Source organism: Hypanus sabinus, chromosome 15, assembly GCF_030144855.1.
Source record: "Hypanus sabinus isolate sHypSab1 chromosome 15, sHypSab1.hap1, whole genome shotgun sequence".
Taxonomy (NCBI): domain Eukaryota; kingdom Metazoa; phylum Chordata; class Chondrichthyes; order Myliobatiformes; family Dasyatidae; genus Hypanus; species Hypanus sabinus.
The window spans coordinates 29,701,802-29,729,603 of NC_082720.1; the positions used below are offsets into that span (position 1 = coordinate 29,701,802).

The following is a 27,802-nucleotide window of genomic DNA, read 5'->3' on the forward strand; positions in this document are numbered from 1 at the left end:
AGCATTCTGACAGTCCGCATCATTGTCTGGTATGGAAGGGGGTGGGGGTGGAGGCTACTGCACGGGACTGAAGGATGCTACAGAAAATTGTAAAATTAGTCAGCTCCATCTTGGGTATTAGCCTTCATGGGCTAGTGATTCAGGAAGAGCTTCTTCCTCTCTGCCATATGATTCCTAAGTGGACATGAAACCCATGAACACTACCTCACTTTTTTAAATATATATTATTTCTGTTTTTGCACTTTCTTAATCTATTCAATATAGATATACTTACTGTAATCAATTTATTTATGTATTTTTCTTTCTATATTATCATGCATTGCATAGTACTGCTGCTACTAAGCTAACAAATTTCACAAAACATGCTGATGATAATAAACCTGATTTTGATTCTGATTCTGGATATAGTGCCACCTAATCCCTTCTCTGCCTGCACATAGTCCATACCCACCCACCATTCTGGATATTCATGTACCAATTTAATTTAATAACCTCTTAAACACCTCCAGTTTACCTGCTTCCACTACCACCCCCTGGCAACACATTTCAGACACCCATCACTGCCTGTGCAAATAACCTGTTCCTCAATAAACTTTCCCCCTCTCACCTTAAGTGCATGCCCTCGAGTGCTGGATATTTCAGCCCTGGGGGAAAATAGATTCTGGTGGTCCACTCTGTTTGTGCCTCTCACTATTTTGTAAATTTCTATCAGGGCTCCCCTCAGCCTCTGTGCCACTCCAGGAAAAATCCTACTTTGCCCAATCTCTCCTTACAACACATGCTGCCTCATCCTGGCAAACCTCTTGCACTCTCCATAGCCTGAACATCCTTCCTAAAATCAATGCAATACGTTGAATGCAGTCAAACCAGAGTCTCATAAAGCTGCAACATAACTTTTTGACTCTTGAGCTCAATGTCTCAACTAACAAAGACTAATGCATTGAAATTAATTCACTTTATTACTCACATCCTTCACATACATGAGTAAAAATCTTTACATCTCCATCTAAATGTGCAATTATAGTGATTTATAATAAATATTATGCACAACAGGATAGTCAATACAACATAGAAATACAGTTGCATCAGTGTGAATTAAGCAGCCTGGTGGAAGAAGCTGTCACGGAGCCTGTTGGTCCTGGCTGTAATGCTGTGGTACCATTTCCCGGATGGTAGCAGCTGGATCAGTTTGTGGTTGGGGAGACTCAGATCCCCAATAATGCTTCGGGCCCTTTTTACACTCCTGTCTTTGTAAGGATCCTGAATAGTGGGAAGTTCACATCTACACTTGTGCTGGGCTGTCCGCACCACTATGAATTCGTAGATGCAAGTGGGTAATTGCTGTAGTACTCGTCAAGGCTAGTTTTTACGTATTTCTTATTGTAATTTATTGTATATTTTAAGATTTGCACTGTACTGCTGCTGCAAAACAACAAATTTCATGACATATTTCAGTGATAATAAACCAGATTTTGATCCAAGGCTACTGAATACAGGAAAGCTGCCTTCAACTGAAATTGGAAGCTATATGACACCCTGTACAATTTAGTCACACCTCTACAGAAATTAAAGGTGCACTCCGGACTTCACTTTTAAAGACAACTGAAAGATACAAAACAAAATATAGTAAGTTCATCAGCAAATATATCATAGCATTTGGAAATCTTTTAACAATGCAGCTTTTATCAGAGTGCTAAAATAGGTTAGCTGATTTAATAACAAAGAATTCAATTTAAATTACCACACCTGCTAACAATGTTGAATACTGCAGTTTTCAGTCCTAAAATGTTTAGAATCATAGAGAAGTACAAAACAGAAAAAGGCCTTTCCGCCCATCTTGCTCATGCCAAAAACATTTAAACCGCCTACTCCCATCAACCTGCACTGGGACCAAAGCCCTACCATCAATGTACCTTCTCTCAAGTGTTGAAATCGAGTTCACATGCACACTTGTGCTGGCAGCCCATTCCACACTCTCATGACCCTCTGAGTGAAGAAGTTCCCCTCGTGTTCCCCTTAAACTTCTCACCTTCTGCTGGATGTCGCCGCAATGCTGTGAACTGAGAACTGCCAAAGCAAGGAGACTGTGATGAGATGATTTACTCGTGGAGATGCAATGGCACCTCATAGAGCAGTGATGCAAATTCACCGCAGCCATGGGTGATACAGTACATGCCAATATAAAGACCAGCGTACAGACTGTGTCTAAGTTGTAGCGAGTTCTGAAAAAAACAGCTTCCCTAGGGGTGGGAGAGGAGTGCGGGGACAGACACCCAGCCCTGAGACACCAGGCAAGGTCATTTGATTCCAAAGAACTGGTTTATTGATCACTGCAGAATGTCTCTCTGGTGCTTCCCATTTCCTCTCCTCTCCCTAACCACAATTCCCTGCCCCTTAGTCCACAAGAGACCCATATCAGAATCAGGTTCATCATCACTCAGGTATGTCATGAAATTTGTTGTTTGTTGCTGCAGCAGTAGAACACATAAACTTACTACAGTACTGTGCAAAAGTCTTAGGTACCTTAGCCATACATATGTGCCTAAGACTTTTGCAGAGTACTGTATGTTTTTCTTGGCCACGCCCAGGGTTTACCATTTGCCCACTCAAGTCTACACCCAAGATATTATGTTTTTGCAACAGACCTCTCTGGACTGGAGGAATGACCAAGGAATGTGTATTGAAAGAAAAACAAGTTACCAAGCCCAAACACTCTACTGATATAATTTAATTGCAGGATTAAGTGTTAACCAGTGGTTTAGTTTACACAGCTCTCCATCTCCAAAAACAAATCTGATTTATGTGCATTGCCACAAATAATTAATACTTCTCTACAATTTTTTTCTTTTGTCTGAAACTTGGATGCCCTTTTCCAAATTTCATCCAGCAATTTAAATAATGGTGCTCTTTCAATTAGTAAAGAAATACTGATAAGGTTGTTCTTCAAGCTGGAATGTTAATAGATTAAACACGAGGAAATCTGCAGATGCTGGAAATTCAAACAACACACACAAAATGCTGATGGAACACAGCAGGCAAACAACTAAATATGTCAGGTACAGAGCTGTAGCCTCCAACCTGATGGCATGAACATTGACTTCTCTAACTTCCGTTAATGCCCCTCCTCCCCTTCTTACCCCACGCCTGACATATTTAGTTGTTTGCCTGTTCTCCATCTCCCTCTGGTGCTCCCCCCTCCCCTTTCTTTCTCTTAAGGCCTCCTGTCCCATGATCCTTTCCCTTCTCCAGCTCTGTATCACTTTCACCAATCACCTTTCCAGCTCTTAGCTTCATCCCACCCCCTCCGGTCTTCTCCTATCATTTTGCATTTCTCCCTCCCCCCACTACTTTCAAATCTCTTACTATCTTTCCTTTCAGTTAGTCCTGATGAAGGGTCTCGGCCCGAAATGTCGACAGCGCTTCTCCCTATTGGTGCTGCCTGGCCTGCTGTGTTCCACCAGCATTTTGTGTGTGTTGATGTTAATAGATTAATTTATTTACACTATGAAAGGTTTTGTCACAAAAGAACCAGAAAACAACAGGCACAAAATTATTGTATTTGTCAAAAAGCTAGAAGCAAGGTGTGGTGAATGTATTTTTAAATATCACAGTATTTATAATATTTTGACTGAAACGGTGAAGAAGATAAATAGTGAAAATAAAAACTGCAGGACTATACAAAAAAAATCGCGGGTGAGAGGAGACTAATCGGATTTTTTCTTCAAAGGGTTGACACAGACATATTGAGCTGAATTATCTCCCTTGTGTTGCATTACATTTCCCAATTACATGAATGATTAATAGAGGGGACATGTTAAAGTTCATAATTTCCAGACTAACAGGATGAAGCTCAGACAGCTTAAATGCCAAAATTCTGAACCATGCAGTTCACCCACTCAAACAACTCGTGTCACTTGATGAGCACAGTACCATTAAAATGAGTAGAAGTAGGTGAGTGGTTATTGCTGGGGGCAGTGCTTAGGTTTCATTTGGACTTGTATTGAAAAATGACAATTTTGAGCTTGGATAATCCGATTATATGTAGATCCAAGGATATGAGAGAAGCAAAAACCTAAATGAAAAAGGCAAAATTGCCCAGCTGCCGGGGGTCAAATTATAAATTGTTTTCACTCACCAAGATATTAAATGCAGAGCAGATAATTTTTTAAAGCTTTATTTTAACAAGCTGAAATAATAATTTTTGAACTAGATACTCTAAAGTTTTTATGAACTAGCCAACAGGTCCCATATGTACAGGCAAAATAAAATTAATCAGGTCTACAAATTTAAATATATTCAAAGAAATACTTATCAAATATTTCAATGTGCAAACATTCACAATGACAGTAACTACATTTTTTAATTAATGATAATTCAATCAGATCCAAAGATTTGTAGTAAGTGTTAACTATTGAAAATATTTATAGGGTATATTAATATATGAACCATAATGAAGGCAAATAATTGCTCCCATCAGGAACCATTAGTGTTTCTTTGCATGGATGATATATTGTTGAATGATGCATTCTGTTTATAAAGAAGCATAAATGAGTAGCCCTGGGGTAATATTTCAATGAATAAGTGCGGAGTATGTTTTTTTTTTGGAATTCAAGCAAAAGTAACTGCCATAATTATATACATACACTTTGGATTACATATTGACAAAACGATTGTTTTTACAAATGTTAATCTTTACATCATTGCCACAATATAAATAGTACCATATGTTCCGTTAGACAGCGTTGCCCAAGTAAAGACATGAAAAGCACAGGGCTCTGGATAACCAAGCTCGGTCAGAAGTACAATATATCGTATGTAACAATCCAAAACTCAGTTCAACCAGAGTCAAAGGATCTAAACTTAAGAAGCAGAGCATAATGCACAGAGGCAAATAACAATTAAATCTTGGAAACAATGCTTAACTTTGTAATGTCTATTTAACCTCCAATTTTGGTCAATATTTTAAAGCATAATTTAGAAAGGTCCTTTAATCTGCTTCCATGTCAATTCCAATGCCAATACAGTACTTGTACTTTTTATCTTCCTTAATACCTCGATAAATTTACAAAATGCTCAGTTTCAATGTCCATTTGACTTCTGCCTTTTTGTTCCAGTTATAAAAAAGGAAAAAGGCGTTTCTTTAAAATGTATACAACAGTCGCCAAAAACAAAGCCAGTGCGAGGAAGATCAGCAGTTTGTCGGTCAACTCTCTGCGATTGTATTTTGTGATCAGCTTGCGACCCAGTTGAATTGTGCCTGTCATGTTTTTAAATTCTTCATTTGTATCTTGCACAGTTCTTGAGGAAGTTGCTTCAATAAAAGAGAACACGCTAATTAAAGAGTAGCATTAAACCAACAAAGTAGCCATGTTCACAGCAATGAAACTGGGCTTGAGTTTTTTTTTGTAAAAGAAGCATCACACACTGAGGTAACTATAAATTTTTCTTTAAAAATCAAGATGCATATTGCAACCAAGAGTGATAATCAATTGTTCTCAGTTGAGAATGAAGAATAATTAACAAAACAATGTTAGAATATTTATCTTTTGCTTTATGACATGCTCAGGTTTTCCAAAGCTCCTCACAATACATTAAATTCCTTTTGGCAGTATGTTGACTATATATAATATAGTCCACATTTCACATGCCCAAAGCCTTCAATTGTCAAATTATACCAGATTCTTAAAAAGCAGTAATAAGTAAACATTTAACAGTTTGTGAAATTTTAGGAAAATCAAGACAATCTATTGACCTGGGTAGGAAAGGAGTTAGGAAGGAGACAAATATAGTGACCTGTACTGGGTCCTAACCTTTTCATGGCTTCTTAGGCAAAAACCTTCAATAAAGGAACAAGGAGCATGATGTCCAGGTCTGAGGTTGGTGCACTAATTTAGACACAAAATGATGTAGTTGAGTATAAAAAAAAGTCTGATTAAACAAAACTGTGGCAGATTGTCTTCAAAGTGGGAAGCCCCAGTCCATCTGCCATTGGATCCAAATAAGATGGATCAGGGTACCAGAATTCAGGAAAATACACAATTCTTAGAAGAGTTGGCACAGAGTAACAATTTCCCTTGACCACAGAATCTAGACTTGGGCCATTATCTCCCCAAAACAAAAGATCTTCCAGGATTAAGACAAAGCGGAATTCTTCATGCAGTAGGTTTAGAAATAATCATGATGAGGAGGTAAAACTGGATGTGGAAACTATTACCGATTTTCTGCTGTTGTGAAGTACCAACAAACACAAAAAAGAAAAAGATAGATGAAAGGCAAGGAATAAGGAATCCCTACATCAATCTACACATCTGCATTTAGGCAGACAGGTTACTCTAGAAGTTGCTCAGGTTTTCATTACGTAAAGACAGAAACTACTGACATATTTACCAAAAATACAGTAAAATAAGGCCAATGTTACGTGCCCAATTTAATCAATTGAAACCAAGTTCTGGTAATTTCACCTTCTTCTTGGAATTATTTTAAATGCTAGGTGTTCAGAATCCCTTTTCAATATTCAGTAACAGAGACATAAGTATATTCCTCCAAGAGGACCACAATCTTGTTGTAGGGTTTGGAGGTTTGCGTGCCTCAATGGTCAGAGAGCTATGTTGGCTGGAGTCAAGGCATTATGCTTTGGCTCTTGATAGGGTCACCCATGCCAAACAGATCAAAGGGGAAAGGCCAGACCAAGAGAGGTCCATCGGTCCTCCAGGTTTGGAGGTTCATTTCAGGGCTAACAACCCTGACTGGTAAAACAAAACTGTCACAGACACAGCAATGAAGAATCCTTCTACATTTGCGTGTGATGGTATTCCTGAGTCTGCAGCTGGGACTGGGCGTGACTGACAGAGGTGAAGACTGAGAAGAAACCACTGACATGACAATGGAAGCCCTGAGCACCACCGCAGATTCAGGATCTTCATTGCTACTCTAAACTCCAGCAGTGTAATGGGCAATAAATAAGTAATACGCATATAAGCATTTCAACTTACCCAGTGTCTGCACTGATTCTTCACTCTGCTGTACTTGTTGTGACATCATCCTGCTGATTGTCATCAAGCTCTCGGTAATGCTGCTTGCTGTCTGTACTAAGCCTTCCTTTGTCATCTTTCTGAAATCCAGTAAAATTTAATTCATTTCGGCAGCAACAATTCTTCTGTTGCTTCATCATTACTTGGTCATAGTAAAATGAATTACGTTAAAGTACTTTGAATAATTTGATTAGTTTCTAACTGGAATAAATAAATAAATTAATAGTAAATATATATAAAATGTTGTTAACAAAATGGAAATCTGACATAAAGACTCTGTTTTCCAGAAAATAGAGAAAACTAAGAATAAATCTCTTGAGTACACTCAAAATCTACAAGTCACTGGCAAATTTCCTTTTCACCTCCTAAAATATACTAAGATTTTTTCCTCAGCCATCACTTTTCAATGCTCCTTAAATTTCAGCACAATGTAATATGTGACGATGCTGCCATTTGCACCTGTTTTCAAATATAATAGAAGTAGATGCTGGCAACCTATAATATTTAGTTAAAGGATTACTGGTTTAAATATATTTTAAGTTTAATTCTTGAAGATATAAATTTTAAATTCTGCTGTGTTACAATTACATTCAGTGACCACTTTATTAGATACACCTGAACACCCTCTTGATAATCTAAATACCTAATGAACCAATCATATGGCAGCAACTCAATGCATAAAAGCATGCAGGCATTGCCAAGAAGTCCAGAGGTTCACACCAGACATCAGAATGGGAAGAAAAGTGACTTAAGTGGCTTTGAACCATGGACTGATTGTTGGTGCCAGAAAGGATGGTTTCAACATCTCAGAAACAATCGACCTCCTGGCATTTTCACATACAGCAATCTCTAGCGTTTACAGAGAATAGTGTGAAAAACAAAAAGCATCCAGTGAGCAGCAATTCCATGGGCAAAAATGGCCTGTTTTTGAGAGAGGTCAGAGGAAAATGGCCAGATTGGTCCAAGCTGACAGGAAGGTGATAGTAACTCAAATAACCAGATATCACAAGTGTTGTGCAGAACTGCATCACTGAATACACAGCATGTTGAACCTTGAAGCAGATGAGCTACAGTAGCAGAAGACCACACCACGTTCCACTTCTCTATCTAATAAAGTGGCTTCTGAGAGTATACGAACAAGAGAAAATTCAAAAGCATAGGTTGCGGCATATCACAGCAAAAGGGGAGGAAGTAAAGCAAACAGCACAATGCTACAAGTTAAAAGTTAAAGTCAACAGATCACTATGTAACCTGTGCTACTGGATTTGCAGCATAAGCCTGGGTTTTATGACAAGAGGCAAAAGCTAACCATCTTTATCTGTGTTGCTCTCTACTGGTTCTTAACCAAAGATTCAAACAGGCAGCAATCAAGGAAGTTTCAAAAAAATCACAATTGTAAATTAATGTTCAAATATTTTACAGGATGTTAAATAAAGACTGAAACGGAGATATAAAATTAAGATAGAAACTCAGTCATTTAAGAGTACTAATATGTATTAACATCAAATCAATCACATTTTCAAATACTCCTCCAAGGGAACTATAATCGTCTATATTCTTTTAGGAACAGATTCAATGGATTCTGTTTAATTGGGCATTGGTTAATCAGGGCAGCCAATTATTTGGGACAACTTTTAAAGAACAAAAACTGATCGAGAAAATAGCTGGGATTACCTTTGTTTATCTGGTACACTATGCCGCTTAACTGACACTGGAGACTGTTGCTGAACAGTTTCTAGCTAGCATCAGTTGCATGCCCTTGTGTGGCTGTTAGACACTATACTGTGCCTAAAGTCAACTGTTGTAAAATAGTGTCAGTTATGTGTTTGTGTTCAGAAAGCAGTGATTTTTGTCATTGATAGTTTGCAAGAAATAAGCAGTAAGACAATTCTGAACTGTTTTGCTCACAGCAGTTTCAAGCTTTCAGGCTTAGAGATGCCAGAAACAGCCAGGAGTGAAAATGAAATTATTTCACCCCTTACACAAGTAAGGAACTATGAAGAATTTGAAGCTATCAATAATCATCTTGAATGTTACAATGAAAACCTTGTATGAAAGCAGTGTATTATCTATACTAGAAGCCTATGCTGATTTTGTTCATTTACAGTCAATCAACAGAACACAGCAATGTACACTGTATGACTTCATCGCTAACTATTCAAAACTAATACACTATGTTATAGTACTCTAGCAGTATTGGTAGTGCTCTAACTTGTCCAGCATTTCATTTAAATACAAAATTTGTCATGCAGTTTGTATTTTTTTATATACCTTTTTACCTATTTTAATGAAACTTCGGCTATCTGGGGCAGCCACGTAATTGGGTCAAAATGTACTGTTCCCAATGTGTCCCAATTAACCAGAGTCCACTGTATATTGTATAGCAGTAATTACAGATTAGTATTAAAAGGTCACTTTCACCTCATAAAACATTTACTGTTTATTTTACAATGAAAACATTTTCTCAGCATTTTCAATTCTTGGCAGTTGTTCACTAATTTGTGGAATGTTTCTGGATAAATTTCAAAAATGCACCTGGTAGTAGAGGGTCAGGGAAAATAAATATAGCAAAAAAGATCTGAAATGATAAACACTGGCTTATCCATCAAAGTTACAAGTAAAAAATCAAGCCAATGTCACATGCCTAAATCAATTTAGGATTAAGTTTTGGCAATTCCTGCAATTGAGTAATGTGTTCAAGATCACTTTTCAATAGTCAATAAAGAAAAACTAATTACAGATGTAGAAAGCTGAAAAACAAAATTGTTGAAAATGCTCAAATTAATTTGTGTAGAAAATACAGTTAACATTTTAGAATGGTTGTCAAGGTACGTTTCTGAAATTCAAAAATATTCGAAAGCTATTAGATGTTAATCACATTACTTAAATTTGAAAAAGGGTATTACATCAGTTACTAAAATTGTAATAAAAACAAAACTGAAGATGTTTAAACAATTTCAATTAAAATCAAATCTATAAATAGAAACACTTAACACCTCACACCATTCTCCAGTTGCGGTTTAAGAAGGCGCTACTGAAGGCGAGTGACAGCTCACTGGTAGTTTGAAAGGCAAGAAATTTGACTAAAACATTATTAATAACACCTTTTCTGAAGTAAATTGTAGTCAACTATTATTGCAAACAACGAAGAGGAGAGCAGAGGTGAAGCGTATTGAGGGATGAGCCATGTTGGTGTACTGCAAAATCAACACAGGGTTGGAACGAGCAACTGGGAGAGGAGGAATCAAAGCAGAGGAATTCCAACTAACACGGGTGGGTGGTTGGGTCGCTCTAAGTGCTGAGCTGATTTGGAGAGGTTGAGTACAACTTTGGGCTGGGCGGCGTGGTCTAGGCCCGGAGTGTTTTGCTGCGGCAGCTCCCAGGTCCTAACGCAAGGCACAATCTGTTGTTTGGACAATTTAAATTCCTGCATCATGTTGTATTAGCACATTCCCCACTATAAGTACTGGAAGAGAGCCTGCATTCTGCTGCTGGACTTCATGAGGTATTGAGTGTTGGGTGTACAGCTGGGAAGTCATTGCAGATAAATGCCAGGAAGTCTGGATCATCTGCATTTATGCATATTTGGGCTAGAGCAGATACTTATAAGGGGAAATATAACCAGATCTACATTAAGTTTTGACATCTTTGCAAATCCTAAACAAATAATTTATTGCACAATACATTCAGATTCATTTACTTATCACAGGTACGTCGACACATACAGTGAAATGTATCATTTGCATTTAAAACCAACACAACCTAAGGATATGCTGGGAGCAGCCGGCAAGTGTCGACGCATCCTGGCGCCATTATAACATGCCCATCATGTTCAGCCGAACAAAATCAACAAAACAGCAACAGCAAAACAAAGCCCTTTCCTCCCATCAATCCATTCACACACAGAGAAAATCCTCCAACTCCAGGACAGGCCACTTCTGAGCCTCCAACACTGGATTCGCAGACATCAGGCCTCAGCTTCCAATCAACCTTCAGGCTTTTGTCTTCAGTACTGACCCCAGAACACACCATTGCCAGGACCCCAAACTCCAGGCCTTGAACTCTGGACTCACCAACTTGCATACCTGCCCACATGGACCTACGATCCTGCTAATCCCACAGGGGCCTGTCCAGTCCTTTGTTGGAGGGAGCACCATCCCTCTTCCATGGTATTCTTTGTTCACAGCACTTTATCCATAAACGTCCTTCATTCGCATCTTCGCTGGCCTTTAAACATGGAGCAGAAGCCTATATTCCAGCTGACTCCAATTCCCCACATCCTTGTGCCTAAACCCTAACCTGCCTCCTAACTCCTCTGTCTCCAAAACCATCCCTGTGAACCTAAAAACTAAGTCTCAACAGAGATCACAGCTTGGCATCATCTTGATTGGATTCTTATGACAGTTTCCCTGGCAGGAAATTGTACACATAAATAAACTCCATTACCGTTGTCGAACTGAAGAATCTCCACTTTGAAACAATTCTTCTTTCTCTTTATTGTCTATGGCGAACTTGCAGGCCAGGTTTGCTTTTCGCCAAGCAGTTTGGTTGCTTTAAAAGAAGCACAGAAGCAACACGATTATGCTATGTGGTGATGAACAATCAATTGCACCTTTCTGCCAAAATTTATGGTCCTCATGCACCTCTCTTAAATTGTAAACTTTTAAAAAATATATTAATAGACCAGAAGCAGAAATGGATCAGAAAGAAAAAACGAAGCAAAACAGTGTAGAACCATTCTACCGGACTTTGGCTTTATGTCAGGTTCAGGAATGGAGAATAATTATAAGTTCTTAGGCTCAGGTTGGGCCAGTTTAGTTCTGCATAATTTGTGCCAAAAATTCTGTCACCAGGTAATGTGAGGAAGTGTCTCTAGGGGTTAATGCTTGCTCTCAGGATGACAGTGATCAGCTGGGCATAGGAAAAAGATATACATGAGAAATTTGCAGATGTTGAAAATCCAAAGCAACACAAACAAGATGCTGGAGGAACTTAGCAGGTCAGGCGGCACCTATGGAAAAAAGTAAACAGTCAACAGGTTAGGCCAAAACCTTTCCTCAGGGAAAAGATGCTGTTTTCAGGGACAAAGATGCAAGATGTTGTGACTGGGGCTTGGATGGTCTCTAGGATGGATAGCCAGTCAATTTGACCAGGAGAGAAGATTTAAAAAAACAGAAATTCATGGATTTTGCACACAGATGGTGCTTTGATAGCTAGACATGTATGGGGTCTTTGTTGTGCTCAGTCAACTATTGTAGAAGCATTCCCAGAACAGGATTTTGGACATGAGCATACAAGAGGTTATTATTTTGTTACAGGAATAGCTGGGAATATATTGCCAATATAAAAATGTTTCCAGGCTTGACTGGGTTTAACATCGACCATGGTCAAGTCATTTTTTAATTGTTTTACTGAGCAGATCATGAAAGCATAAGAAGCAGGAGATCAGCCTTCCCCTTGGGTCTGCATCCCCACTCAGTAAAACCATTGTTGATCGAACTCTGGTATCACCTTCTTGCTCTTCCTCACAACTCTCAGCTCTCATGTGGTCCTAATATCTGTCAATCTTTAGCTTCAATATATTCAATGACTCCACCTCCACTGGTTTTTCAAGAGAGAAAATATCAAAAATTCATGAATCCGAAGTAATTCCATCTCATTCCTCTCTGAAATAAGTGACACCCTTGTTCTGAAACGTTGGTCCTTAGTTCCAGAAACCACTATTATGACAAGCAATCTCTCAGTATACACCCCAGGATCTTAAGAAACAACAGAGTTGGGAAGTAACCCACTCACTGAAGGTTAGATACTTCACCTCAGTCTTGTAGATCTCTTGTAACCACAATCCATTTATCTGCCAATTTCCTGATCTGTAAATTTACTTGTCTATCTCTTTGCAAGGAGTTCTATTTGCATTTCAAATGTTTTTCCAAGCCTGACAGCTAAAACCAGACATCAAACCAGGCAAAAATTTTGTATGCTTTTGATGTAGACTTGTGTTCTTCATATACTGGCTGCTGAAAGTGGTTTTCATTTTCTTGTGGGTCTGAACGTGTTTACGTGTTTACTTCTGCTCATTTTGTGAATATGTCTCGGATTCTAGCAAATATAATGTTTAAGTTACTCTGTTCTTAAATCTCACCATTTCTCTTTCTTATATAACAAAGAAGTCATTAAATATACTACACTTTCTATGAAGCTTCTATTTCTTTAATTCTCAAAAAGGATAAAGATCCTACTGATTGTGCCTCATACAGACCTATTACATTACTGAATGTTGATGCTAAGATTCTCTCAAAAATAATGGCCAATCGATTGGAGAATCTTTTGGGTGCAATCATTTTTAAAGATCAAACAGGCTTTATAAAGGGTCATTATTCTTTTTCAAATGTTCGGAGATTATTTAACATTATATATTTGCCCTCTTCTACAACTCCACAATCTGTTATATCTTTGGATGCTGAAAAAGCATTTGATCGAGTCAAATGGAAACATTTATTTAATGTTTTAGAAAAATTTGGTTTTGGTATTAATTTTAATAATTGGATTAAAATGATATATAAAGCTCCTGTTGCTACTGTTGTCACCAATAACTGTAGGTCTTCCGGGTTACAGTTATACTTTTCAGCTATCACGGGGGACAAGACAAGGTTGTCCATTAAGTCCTTTGTTATTTAACAATATTAGAACCCCTTGCTATTGCTCTTCGTGAAGCTAGAAATATTCATGGGATTTTTATGAATGGGACTATGCACAAGATTTCTCTTAATGCTGATGATTTATTGATATATATATATATATCTAAGCCTGAAGAATCTATTCCCGCTTTGCTAAAATTATTTGGCAAATTTGAAGACTTCAGGATATAAAATAAATTTTAGTAAATGTGAATTACTTCCTTTAAATTAATTTGTCTCTATATATGATAATATTCCTTTCAAAGTTCAAGTCAAGTCAAGTCAACTTTTATTGTCATTTTGACCATAACTGCTGGTACACTGCATATTAAAAATGAGACAACGTTTTTCAAGTTACGGATTATTTTAGATATTTAGGTGTCAGAATTACAAAAAAAAATAAGGATCTTTATAAAGCTGATTTTCCTCCTTTAGTGGACTCTATGAAGTACTCATTTAGTAGATGGAGCCCACGTACATTTTCACTTGTTGGTCATACTCATATATTTAAAATGATGATTTTACCAAAATTTTTATATTTATTTCAGAATATTCTTGTTTTTTTGACTAAGGAGTTTTTTGATCGGATTGACTCTATCATTTTATCTTTTATTTGGGATAATAAAAGACCAAGGATCAGTAAAAATCATTTACAAAAGTTGAAAAAGGACGGAGGTCTCGCTTTGCCTAATCTAAGAATGTATTATTGGGCTGTTAATTTGCGATATATGTCCTTTTGGTTATATTGAAGTAATAGGAATGATCGGCCATTCTGGGTAGACCTGGAACTGAGAGCTATGAAACAGTTTTATTTAACTTCGTTATTAGGAGTTGCTCTACCTATACAATTAGCTAAAGTTGCTAATTTAAATTTATATCCTGTGGTTAAGCACTCTTTACAAATTTGGCTCCAGTTCCGCAATTTTTTTAATCCTAAAAAATATAAACTTTGTAGTATAATTTATCGTAATTACTTTTTTAAACCTTCCTGGAGTGATCCAATTTTTTTACTTTGGAAAAATAAAGGTATTAAGTCTTTTTTGGACTTACTTAAAGAAGGCAGATTGATGTCTTTTGAACAATTAGTCGATAAATATTCTCTTTCATATTCACATTTTTTACAATATCTTCAAGTTAGACATTTTTAATAAAAATATTTAAGTTACTTTCCTTACATATCGGAGGCTGACTTGTTAGATACTATTATGAATATGAACACCTTGATGAAAGGTTCTATTGGAAGAATATATAATTTATTATTACAATGGGATAAGCGTCCTTTACTTAAGATTAAACAGGATTGGGAGCAAGAACTCAATTTGACTTTTATATGGGAGGATTGGACACGGATTCTGAAACTGGTTAACTCTACTTCGGTCTGTGCTAGTCATTCACTGATTCAATTTAAAATTATACATCGTTACCATTGGACAAAAGAGAGACTTTCTAAAATACTTCCCAATGTTGACAAGTATTGTGATAGATGTAAAACTGAGATAGCTACACTGACACTTAATGTTCTGGTCATATTCTATATTAAAACTGTCTGGAAGTCAGTCTTTTCTACAATTTCTAAAGCACTTAGAATCAATTTACAACCTAATAAATTGACTGCTTTTTGGAATAATTCCTCAAAATATTCATGGTATTTCTCTGTCTGACCAACACGTTATTGCGTTTGTTACACTGATAGCTAGGAGGGCCATCTTGTTGAAATGGAAGGATATATCAGCTCCTACTTTGTCACAATGGTTCTCTCAAGTGATGCTGTGTCTCAGTTTGGAGAAAATTAGAAGTCAAACCTTTGAACCTTTATTTGATTTTGAGAAGAGATGGGGCTCATTTGCTCGTTACTATCATTTCAGTTAACTGATAGATTTCCTCCACGATATAAACGTAAATTTTGTTTTGATATATTTTTTCTTCTTGTTGGCAGTTTGATGTCTATTTTTAGAAGCTTTCTGTATGACGCATGGCTCCGGGGTTGTGCCCTCAATGGGTTCTTGTTTCCTCTCACTTTTCTTGCTTAGTAGGGTTTTTTTAATTCAAAAAAATTTTCAATCTTTAAGATAATTTTTTTTGAGGCATGGTAGGTTTTGTTACTTCGATGTACCTGTGTATTTTTGAATGATAATAATAAAAAGATTTGAAAAGAAAATCTACTACACTTTCACTCTACTTTTGGAAAAATACAAATAGCCTCACAAACACCTTTAAGATTTTCATCAAAGAACAGCATTGAATCACAGCTGTCATTTTTGTATGAGTTCATTGGGTCAATTCAATCCCTTGGAAGGCAAGACTACTTACTTTGAAGTCAAGTTTTTCACTTGAACCCAGTTTTTTAAAAAATGCTGCTTGCACTGAAATAGACACAAATAACATCATTTGGAGACTGCAGGTTCTTACAAGTCATGAGGAATAAAGCAAAACTTTCAAAAAGGATTTGTTTTCAGCGAGTTTATAAAAACTGACAAGAATTAACCCTAAAAGAGGTTAACTCAAATTCTTTAAAGTAGTCTCAGAAAAATTACCTTCAAATGGCAATGCTTTACATTAACTAGATGATTATTGACAATCAACAAATAAAGAGTTGACTAATTTAAGAGAAGACCAGAAAAAAAAACTTGTTCCTCATCTATCATTCCTTTTTTATTAAGGATCAAAAAATCAACTTTATTTTCCATATACATTAACATGTATTAGGAATTTGATGTGGTGTCTTGGTGTGACATGCAACAAAAATCAACATTTAATACAGTACTATATTCAGAAAGAGAAACCTAATTGCAAAAATATTATTTCTGATGTCAGTATACCATACCCCAAACACAAAGTGCACTGCAGATGTTGTGGTCAAATCAAGATGTACAAAAAAGCTGGATGAACTCAGCAGGTCGTGCAGCATCCATTGAAAGAAGCGGTCAATGTTTCGACCCGAAACCTTGACTGCTTCTTTCAACGGATGCTACCCGACCAGCTGAGTTCATCCACCTTGTCTGTACCATACCCCAAAATCTGATAGGCCCAAGATTCCAAGCATGTTACAGGAAGAAGTTGTCAGAATTATAGTGTTTAAGTTACAAAATAGTACTTAAACGTTTTAAAAGGAAATTATCTAAAGGCACTCACTGCTTTATAAAAATAAAAAGAAGCAAATGCATTTAAGGTTAGCGAAGTACCCAGAACATCTTCAAGGAGCGTTGTCTCAGAAAGGCAGTGTCATTATTCAGGACCTCCAGCACCCAGGACACGCCCTTTTCTCACTGCCTCCATGAGGTCGGAGATACAGAAGCCTGAAGGCACACACTCAGCGATTCAGGAACAGCATCTTCCCCTCTGCTACATGATCCCTAAATGGACATTGAACCCTTGGACACTAATTTTATTTAAAATATATAGTATTTCTGTTTTTTGCACGATTTTTATTTCAAATTATGTATGTTGTATAACATATAATGAATAAAATTTACTTATTATTTATTATTATTGTTTTTTTCTTCTATATTATGTACTGCATTGAACTGCTGCTACTAAGTTAACAGATTTCACATGACATGCTGGTGATAATAAACCTGATTCTGAATCTGATTCTAACAAGCTGCAGCAATAGTGAAGCTGGCACCATATTAACCTGTGAAATACAAATTGCATTTTAGCTATCAAAGCAACTATGAACGTTTAGTAAATTAGTGATACACACCGAATTTATTAACATTCCTCAACTTAGAAAAACTGTGATCCAATACTGCTATCTTTTTAAAAGCATTGTCCCTAGTCGTGACATGGCAAACACATGTGAGATTCATCTAATCTTGCAAAATGATAATGCTAACAATGGAAACAAAGCAGTCATCAATGATGGATTTGGCCCACTGTTTGTCTTTATTCAGACGTTGAGGTTTTTCTCTGCAAGCCCAAACAATGTGTGCGTGCCACAAAAATTGCTGTCCTACAATTTTCAGATTTTCACCTTCAATATCATTTACCTTAACATCTGTTTGTGATGACTCTCCACTTCAGCAAGCAACATCTGTTTATCAGATTCTTTGTCTTGTTCCTTAGCCATCTGTTCCAAATCCTTCAGAATAAATCAGAAAATCCTTAGTCATTTAGTCACAGAGATGTTGAGTGACACTGCCAGATAATGGACTGGGAGATCACTCTAGGGACCAACATTATCTTCACTAATAATCAGCATCGATAAAAACTAAGATCTTAATATTAATAAAGACAAGTTGTCACAATTCAAGATATCTTCCTCACATTTACAGCTCTTGCTTTACTTCCAATCAAACTGGTGCTGCAGGAATGCATCTGTTATCAAGGACCCCCAACATCCATGGTATGTTCTCTCTTGCTGTTGTCATTAGAAAGAAGGAACAGGAGCCTCAGCACTCACACCATCAGGTTCAGGAACTGTTATTACCCCTCAGCCATCAGGCTCTTGAACTAGAGGGGACAACTTCACTCATCTCATCACTGGACTGTCGCAAACCTACTGTATGGACTCATTTTTAAGGACTCTTCATCTTGTGATATTTATTGCTTATTTACTATTATTAGTTTCTTTCTGCATTTTTCTTCTGCACATTGGCTGCTTGTCCTTCCTGCTCAGTGAGACCTTTCAATGATTTTATAGTGTTTCTTGTATTTACTGTAAATATCTGCAATAAAGTGTTGCATACAGTGACATATGTACTTTGATAATAAATTTACTTTGAACTTTGAACTAGCTATGTGAACAAATCTTCCACTTTCTCTCACACAAGGAAATCTGCAGATGCTGGAAATTCAAGCAACACACACAAAATGCTGGAAGAACTCAGTAGGCCAGGCAGAATCTATGGAAAAGAGTACTGTTGACATTTCAAGCTGAGACCCTTCATCAGAATTACCTCTCTAATGTAGGCACGAGGAGCAAAGTGTGAGATTAGGTACACATCAGTGGTTATGGGCTGAAATGAGCCCAAGGTAAGGAAACTGAAAGTGAATCTGAACTGGAATTCCACTTTGAGACACACCGGGACGTGTGAAACTGTACTGAGGTTTTAAGAGATTGCAAATTGAGTGAAGACTACCTTGTCGAAGCCTAGACTGGATGAATATTTGTTCCTCTGAGAAATTTGGGGAGCAGTGTGACTCTCTGAGAAGGTTGGTTTAAAAGTCATTTGGCTATATACATGTATATAACCATATAATGTATTAAACGAGACAGTGTTTCTCCGAACCATGGTGTAACAGTAGTATACATAACATGATAACTTATGAAGGTAAGGATAAAATCTACAGGTGAATCACACATAATAACAAAGTGAATTACATCACTATTAAAGATTGTACTGGAACAGATTAACGAGTGACACTTTGAATATGATGCGGCAGGGAGTTCAGAAGCCTAATGGCCTGGGGGAAGAAATCCCCCATTCTGACCGTTCTTGTTAATATACATAAGAGTCTCCTGCCTGGTGGTGGAAAGTCAGGATGCTGGATGGATGGGTGGAATCCTTAATAATACTAAGGGCCCTGTGTAGGCAGCGCTCCTGATAAATGTCCCTGATGGATAGTTGCGAGATCCTGACGATCCTCTCAGCTGTTCTCACAGTCCTTCGTAGGGACTTCCGCTCCAATGCTCAGCTGCTCCCATACCAGATGGAGATGCAACTTGTCAGGATGCCCTCAAAGGTGCTCCTGTAGAACACAGGAAAGACGGGAGGGGGAAGCCTTGCTTGCTTCAGTCTTCTTAGGGAGTGGAAGCATGTTATGCCCTCTTGTTCAGGGAGGTGATATTTATTCAGGGAGCCTTAGTCTAATTAGGTCCAAAGATCGAAGGGTTGAATACTATAAGTTTTCTGACACTAACCTCAGGAGAGGTGGAATATACAGAACTGAAGTTGAAATGAAAATTAAAAATGAGCATAATGAGAGACGAACTATAACTCCCTAACCACTGTTCACAGGTGTCAGTTTACATAATTCAAACTATACAAAGCAAGGGAATGCTTATGATGTGAACTAAAAGCAGCACAATGAACATTAGATTTCAAAATTGTTCCTTATTCAGGGCAGTATCTAAAATGGTGCCTTTCTTTTTTTAAGGAGTATAATATACTGATCATGTGCTGGGTTTAATTGATGTTTGTAGTTTAGCTGGGACAATTATTTAACATTTTACCTACTTAATCTTCCAAGAACTCACTTACCTGTATTCGAAGTCTGAGTTGGTGAAACATTTCTTTCACCTTGGCATTTAATTCTGTGAGAAGACTCAAGGGTCCGGGGCTATCTCTGATATCCTGTAGGTACATCAACAAGAGGGTTTAAACACTAAACAGACATATCCCATGACTAGGGATTCTTATCATTAACAGATTAAAATCAAACTATAATACTCTAGGATTATTTAATATTTTTGAATATTTAATGAAAAACTAAATTTGAAAATATGCCAAGTGCTAGCTATTAATATAAAAAACAATAATGTTGGAAATTTAGAGCAGACAAACTTGCAAGAAATATTTAAACATTTCATTGAGAACAACACTATCAGCATGATTTATTCTTATTTAGAGATCCAGCACAGTTAACAGGCTCTTCTGGCTCAATGAACCTACAGTGCCCAACTACACCCATTTGACCTGCTAATCTGCGCATCTTTCAAATGTGGTGGGATACTGGAACAATCAGAGGAAACCCATGTTGTCATAGGAAGAACATACAAATTCATTACAGACAATTGAACCCGAATCACTGGTGCTGTAATATCATTTTGCTGTCTGCTATGTCACCATATCTCCAATTTTATTTATAAAATAAATCATCTTTTTATCATTGCTAAAAATCTATAATTTAACAACAGAATTAAGTAGTTTCAACGGTAAGCAAGTAAGTTTTATTTTGAATCCCAAATTATATCTTAAGTGAAAACTATAATCTAGCCAAATTAATTTAGATGGCAAAATACAGCAATCTGCAGTACGAATCTTAATTGCTTAGAGTTCAACAGGCATGACTATTTCAGTAACTTATGGAGAAGCTTGAATCCCCTGTAGCATAGTCCAATAACATTTAACAGCTGTTGGCAGGACAGGACTGAGTAATCATCTGTGCTGTTAAGAATGTGATACTGGCTACTTTACCCCATTCGTTCTCATGTTACATACAAATGAAAAATAAATACAGTGATTTCCAGTTAGTTGGGCCATTGTTTAATTGTGGCAGCCACTTATTTGTGACAACTCTTAAAGAACAAAAACTAAATGAGAAAATTGCCACGATTCCCTTCATTTATTTAGGACAATATGCCACTTAATTGGGACAGGAGACTTACCAACACATTCTAACCACCAATGTATGCCCATTAAGATGATACACCTTGCTTAGACAGAACAGTTTTTAAACACCATCAATGTGTTCAAAAAAGTGAATTTTGTCGTTGATGTTGCCGAGAAATAAACAGCAAGAGAATCCTGAACTGTTTTGCTCACTGCAGTCTGAAGCATGGCAAAAACAGCCAGGAATGAAAATGAAACAATTTCTCTACTTCAGCAAGAACTACAAAAAATTTGAAGGTATCGACAATCATCTTGAGTGTTACATTGAAAATGAATATTTGGAGGATGCAGTCATTTATAGCACAGTATGAAGACAGTCCATTTTCTGCTCCAGGCGTCTGCGCTGATTTTATTCATTGCATACACTGGATGAATTCCTCTCTCGATAACTATTAGGAACTGATGCAGTTTTATGGTACTGTAGTACTATTGGTAGTGTTTAAAACCATCTTTTAATGCTGTCATCACGTGTAAGCTATTCAGTAAACTCCAAGACCTGGGCTTCAGTATCCCCTTATGCAACTGGATCCTGTGTTTCCTCTCTTGCAGACCCCACTCAGTCGGATTGGCAAAAATAATTCCTCTACAACTTACACTAGCACAGGAGCATCACAGGGCTGTGTGCTTAGCCCTGTTTTTCTCGTTTTGCGCCTATGACTGTGTGGCTAAGCACAGCTCCAACGCCATATACAAGTTCACAAATGACACCGTATCGGATGAATCAGCATAGAGGAGGGAGATTGAAAACTTGTCTAAGTGGTGTCATAACAACAGCCTCTCACTGTAAGCAAAACCAAGGAGCTGATCATAAACTTCAGGAGAAGGAAACCAGAGGTCCTCATCAGAGGGGCACAGATGGAGAGGGTCAGTAACTTGGGTGTCACTATCTCAGAGGACCTGTCCTGAACCTATCAGATAAATGTAATTGCAAAGAACGCACGACAGTGCTTCTACTTCCTTAGGCGGCTATGGTGATTGGGCATGACATCAGAAACTTGACAAAATTACATTGATGTGTGCTGGGAAGTGTATTAACTGGCTACATTATGACCTGGTATGGGAACACCAATGCCTTTGAGTGGAAAGTCCAATAAAAGGTAGTGAATTCGGCCCAGTACATCACAGACAAAACCATCCCAACCATTGAGCACATCTACATGAAATGTTGTTGTAAAAAAGCAGCACCCATTATCAAAGACACTCATCACCCAGGCCATGCTCTTTTCTCACTGCTGCCTTAGTACTCACACCAAGTTCAAGAACAGTTACCAGTCCTCAACCATCAGGCTCTTGAACAAAGGAGGATAACCACACTAATTCTATATCTGGTGTTCCCACAACAAATGATCTCACTTTAAGGACTCTTGTTATTTATTGCTATTTATTTACATTTGCATTTGCAGTTTGTTGTTCATTATTTCAGTTTACAGTTACTGTTCTATAGGTTTGCTGAATACGCCTGAAGGAAAAAGAATCTCAGGGTTGTAAGTGGTGACATATTCTGTATGTACTCTGATAATAAATTTTACTTTGAGCATTGAACTCTAATTTATTCTGTATCTAATTTCAATACAGAATTTGTTACTCAGTTTGTCCTTTTTATGGCTTTTTAATTATTTCCAGAAACTTTGACAAATTGGGGCAAAATGTACTGGTCATGGTGTGTCCCAATTACTCAGAATCCACTGTATATGAATAAACCATTCAACCTCTGTAATGCTTTCAACGAGAATAGAGCTGACAGCTTCATTGATTCTTAATCCTTCATACTCTTACCCAAAACAAAATCCTGTCAAATTCCATTTTGACAATTCCAAATGACCAAGTAGCTGCTGTTATTTAGTGAGGAATACAGTTTTACCATCTTTTCCTGGGGAGGGGGAAAGTGTTTCCTGATTTCACTACCTAATGGTGTACCTCAAAAATTAAGGAGTGCACATTTCTTACTGAATCTCTTACGAAAAGAAATAGCTTCCATCAGCTCAGATCCTCCATATTATCTTACATTTCTCAGTTTGATCATCAATCATCAGAAGATTTATACGCATCTTCATAATGTGTTTTGATACAATTCTGGCAAAATTATGCTACCTTGATTTTTTTATATTCTAGCCCTCTTGATGTAAACCCAAAATGTCTCAAAGCCGCAATACTTCAATTGTCTCAGTACTACACAGTAACAGTCTTTACGCAACATGGAGCCAAAAAAAATTAAACACAAGAACATTAGAAAGTCTTTGACAAGAACAGGCCATTCAGCCCAACAAAGCTTTCCGAATCCCTATTCACATAGTGTGTTGAAATAACTATTGTATTTAGATTTGGAAGTCTCTTAAAGGACTCCTCTCCACTACTCAACTAGGTAGTTTGATCCATTTGTCCATAACTTGCTGTGTAAAGAAATGCTTCCTGATGCAAATCTGAAATCTCCCTTTAACCAGTCTCCACCTCTGGCCCTGTGTCCTCGATGATGGATTAATTTTGAAGTAACAGCTGGCATCCACTTATAACCTTAATAACTATCATGTCTCCTCTCATTCTACATCCACTGAGGCTAAAAAGATCTAATTCTTTCAATCTCTCTTCATAGCTCATACCCTGCAGATCTGGAATGAGTTTCGTCATCTTTTTCTGAACTCTCCAGTGCCTTCACATCCTTCACACAATATGGAGACCAAAACCCCATATTTCTGAGTTTTAGTCAAAAACTCAAAAATATTCAAGGTGAGGTCTCACAAGCGCATTATACAGCTTAAGGACAATGTCTCTAGTCTTGAACTCCATTGCAAGCATTATACAGCCCAACATACTATTAGCCTTCCTAATTGCTTCTATGCATTGTCTAAATGTTGATAGTGGTGAGTCTACCAGGACACCCAAATTCTTCTCAAGCAGAGCACTTGCTAACCCTCCCCCTCCCCCCACTGCATACTTATATCGAATATTTTCTACTTCCTATAGGTAAATTTTTACATCTACATTCAATTCCATCTGCCATTTATCTGCCCACATCTGGGTTTTGCTTAGATCTGTTTTAATTCTGCTGCTTGAATTTTATCAGCCTGTCCCCCTAATTTTATGTCATCAGCAAACTTTACTGGCTTATTTGTTATGAGCTTATCCAAATTATTAATGTAAATTAAGAACAGCAGCAGCCCCAAAACTGATCCCTGCAGAACCCCACTTTTAACGTCTTCCAGGTGTGAAAATAATCCTCTCTCCATAACTCACTTTCTGCTTTTGAACCAATTCTGCAGCTATTTGCACACCTTATCCTGAATCCCTGCCTCCTGTAATTTGATACTAATCTTTTGTGGGGCACCTTGCCAAAAGCATTCTGAAAGTCCAAGTAAATAATATCAACCACTCTATTATCATCATAGATTTTAGCTGCCATTTCATAGAACTCCATCATATTAGTAAAACACGATCTCCCCTTTCTGAACCTATCCAAAGCAACACACATAAAGTTGGAGAACTCAGCAGGTCATGCAGCATCTAAGGAGGGGAATAAACAGTTAATGTTTCAGGCTGAGACCCTTCATCAGGACTGGAAAGGGAGAAGGTAAAAATAGGAAAGTGGGGAGAGAGGTAGGAGCACAAGCTAGCAGGTGAGGGGTGGGTGGATGCAGTAAGGGGAATAAAATGAGAAGCTGGGAGGTGATAGATAGAATAGATAAAGGAGTGGAAAAGGAGGAATTTGATAGGAGAGGAGAATGGATCATGGAAGAAAGGCAAGGAGGAAGAACACCTGAAGGAGGTAATGGGCAGGTGAGAAGGAAGGGGTAAGGGGGAATAGGGAATTGGAAAAAAAGAGAGGGGGGAATATTACCAAGAGTTAGAGGAATCATCACTTTGAGTCAAGACTGCTTCATCTTGACGGAAAGGGGAGATGGGAGATAGCAAGTATAAAAAGTGGAAGGGAGGGAATGGAGCTTTCCTCTTTTTGGCAACATACAGAATGCAGAAGAAAATTTGCAGGTCAGGCAGCAACGAATGAAGAGAAATGAACAGCTGACATTACAGTTCAGACAAAAGATATTCTGAAATATCAATTGTCCATTTTCCTTCATAGATGTGTAACCCAGTGAGTTCCTCCAGTATCCTGTGTTGTTGTGCTGCCAATATTTGAAGTCTCTTGCGACAATCTTTTTTATACTGACTGTATCACTCATCTTTCTGCCCAGACAAAGGGTGTCAAATCGAAACAATGACTGTCCATTTCCTGCCACAAATACTGCTTGACCACCAGCACTATATCTTATCGCTCTAGCTGCTGACATTCTCTACACAGGAACAAAGATGCTCCTTCCACATATACATTTATTTATTTAGCAATACAGCACAGAGTAGGCCATTCCTGCCCTTCAAAGCAACCCCACAAACCCAAATAGCCCTAACGTAATCACGAGACAATTTACAATGGCCAATTAACCTAAGCAGTATGCTTTTGAACTGTGGGAAGAAACCAGAGCAGCTGGGGAAACCTACGTACTCCACTGGGAGGACATACAGACTCCTTACAGAAGTGCCAGAATTAAATTCTGAGCTGTAATAACTTCACACTAACCGCTATGCTACCATAGCACCACACAGGCACTGACTGAACTCCTCCACCCATCTGAACACATTCTCTTTGCAGGTATACAGAATATCTGTTCTCTCTCCCCACCACCACCCCTGTGCATGTGCTGTCTGTATCCATGTGCCGATGTGTCCTATGTGCACATAAGCATATACCCTCACCACTAGTGCGACCTGTGTGCAAACACATTCTTAACACTGGCCTGCGTGCTCACACACACTCACACCAGCAATGTGCCCTATGTGCACACATACTTTCACACACCAATCTCGGCTCGAATGTCGATTGTTTATTCATTTCCATGGATGCTGCCTGACCTGCTGTTCCTCCACATTTGGTGCGTTGCACCAGTGTGCACTGTGTATAAGCACACTCACTACCAGCAAACACCACATAGAGCCTCATCTCCAGCCACACATTAGGACTCAAATCTATACACACCCGTCACTCACTCTCCTCTTTTGGTGTGCTTTGTTGGTCGTCCGATCTTGATTTGACTATTTAACGAGCGGAGAGCATCAAATGAAATTAGTTACATCTTCACCTGCACCAGTGCTTTAATCTGCAGATCATATTTAATAATTTCCTGCGCACAGATCTTGACGTGAACATCTTGAGCCGTCGCCATTTTTACCCAGGAACTACGGCGGCCGCCTGTCGGTTTGATGATGTACTAAATAGCGCTTTTCCGAAATGGATTAACGGTGCAGAGGTAGCATTTCAAACTCTGCATATGGCCCTGTTTTCACCAAAGTGTTGGATGTGTGTTCTCAGTTTCTGTACCTTGGTTCCAGTACTGCGGACTCTGATTTTAATCATGTTTTCTTTACATTGAAGATACCTTAATTTAACATCTGAAATTTGTTATATTGCACATAAGTGTCAATTAACAGTGAGCATCTTAAATCAATATGCTAATAGACAATTATTCTTTAATAAAGGCTAGCATTCCAGAGGACTTAATTATTAATGATACCTCTTAAAAATACAATAATCTAAGGGTAAGAGATCTCAAACAGGCCTTTTAGCAAAACCATCAGCATATGTGAGTATGAGGGGAGAAGACAGGGTTAGATCTCTGGATTTCAAAGTATGTACTTAGCATCCATTTCCATGAAGGGAGAAAGTGTGGATTTAATAGTGGAGCAGGAAATATATAAAATATTAGATATGAAAGCTAAATGGAAATACTGAGTCTCAGAAAACTTAAAATGTGATGAATCACTAGGCATTACTGGCCAGTGGTGTACTGGCATCCGCACCGGACTTCGAGGCGAGTTCAAATCTGGATGCTTTCCATCCGCACCGAGTTCAGTGTCGAGCTAGCAACTCAGCCTTGTAAAAAAAAGGCAAATACAAAGTTGCCACCCGATGCACAAGGCACAGACAGCATCAACAAAAACAATCACTAGACCAGGGTAAAACATATCCTAAACACTGAAGATAAATGAGAGAGCAAATTACAAGGCTCTGGTCAGCATTTTCCAGTCCTTTATTATTACAAGTGTGGTGCCAGAGGACTATAAGGTACCTTGGGTAAAATAGTTGTTTAAATAATAAGCTTATCTATTTTTCTCTTCTTAGAAGCCAGATAGCTTAACATTAGTTGTGGGAAAATTATTGGAAAAATGCAGAGGCACAAAATAGTCAGGAGCAGTGAATTAGGAGCAGAAATTTGCCTAATTTCCCTGGAGTTTTCTCCATCTTCCTACAAGATCACGGCTGATTTGTTTATAGCTTCAACTTAAGCATGTCTGTCTATCTGCAGGAACCTTTCACCTTCTTGCATATCAAAAGCTATTTCTGTCTTTAAAATACTTAAAAGTCTGCTTCCAGGGAAAAGAACTTTCTGACTCAAAGCTCTTCATTAGTTTGGGCAATGAATACAGGAGCAGGAAGGTTATTCTCCAACTTTATGAAACCTTAGTCAGATCTCAGGTGAAGAACTGCGTACACTTCTGGTCACCATATTATAGGAAATATGTGATAGTAGTGGAGAATGTGCACAGAAGATTCATCTGGATGTTGCCTGGGATAGAGCTTTTCAGTAATGAATAGAGACTGGAAGCATTTCGGAAGGCACAGGATATATACATCCCAAAGAGAAAGAAGTATTCTAAAGGCAAGGTGATACAACCATGTTTAACAAGTCAAGGCTGACATAAAAGCAAAAGG

At 37.9% G+C, this 27,802-nt stretch overlaps 1 protein-coding gene across 1 annotated transcript; it reads right to left on the bottom strand.

The window, feature by feature from the left end:
• Window positions 1-263: 263 nt before the first annotated feature.
• Window positions 264-26,273, bottom strand: bnip1b (BCL2 interacting protein 1b). The gene is made up of 6 exons (XM_059990164.1): window positions 26,172-26,273; window positions 19,912-20,004; window positions 17,698-17,789; window positions 11,478-11,582; window positions 6,993-7,111; window positions 264-5,311 (listed from the first exon to the last, which is right to left on the bottom strand). The coding sequence occupies exons 1-6, from the start codon at window positions 26,253-26,255 to the stop codon at window positions 5,115-5,117; spliced, it is 690 nt and encodes a 229-aa protein (XP_059846147.1). The 5' UTR covers window positions 26,256-26,273; the 3' UTR covers window positions 264-5,114.
• Between the last annotated feature and the right edge of the window lie 1,529 nt (window positions 26,274-27,802).

Bases quoted from the DNA above. Each gene is read 5' to 3' on its own strand.
- bnip1b (XM_059990164.1), bottom strand. From the start codon at position 26,255: ATGGCGACGGCTCAAGATGTTCACGTCAAGATCTGTGCGCAGGAAATT. The intron at 20,005-26,171 runs GTGAAGATGTAA...ATGTACCTACAG, and splicing joins AGATTAAAGCACTGGTGCAG to GATATCAGAGATAGCCCCGG. The intron at 7,112-11,477 runs GTAATGGAGTTT...ACTGGATTTCAG, and splicing joins GATTCTTCAGTTCGACAACG to AAAGATGACAAAGGAAGGCT.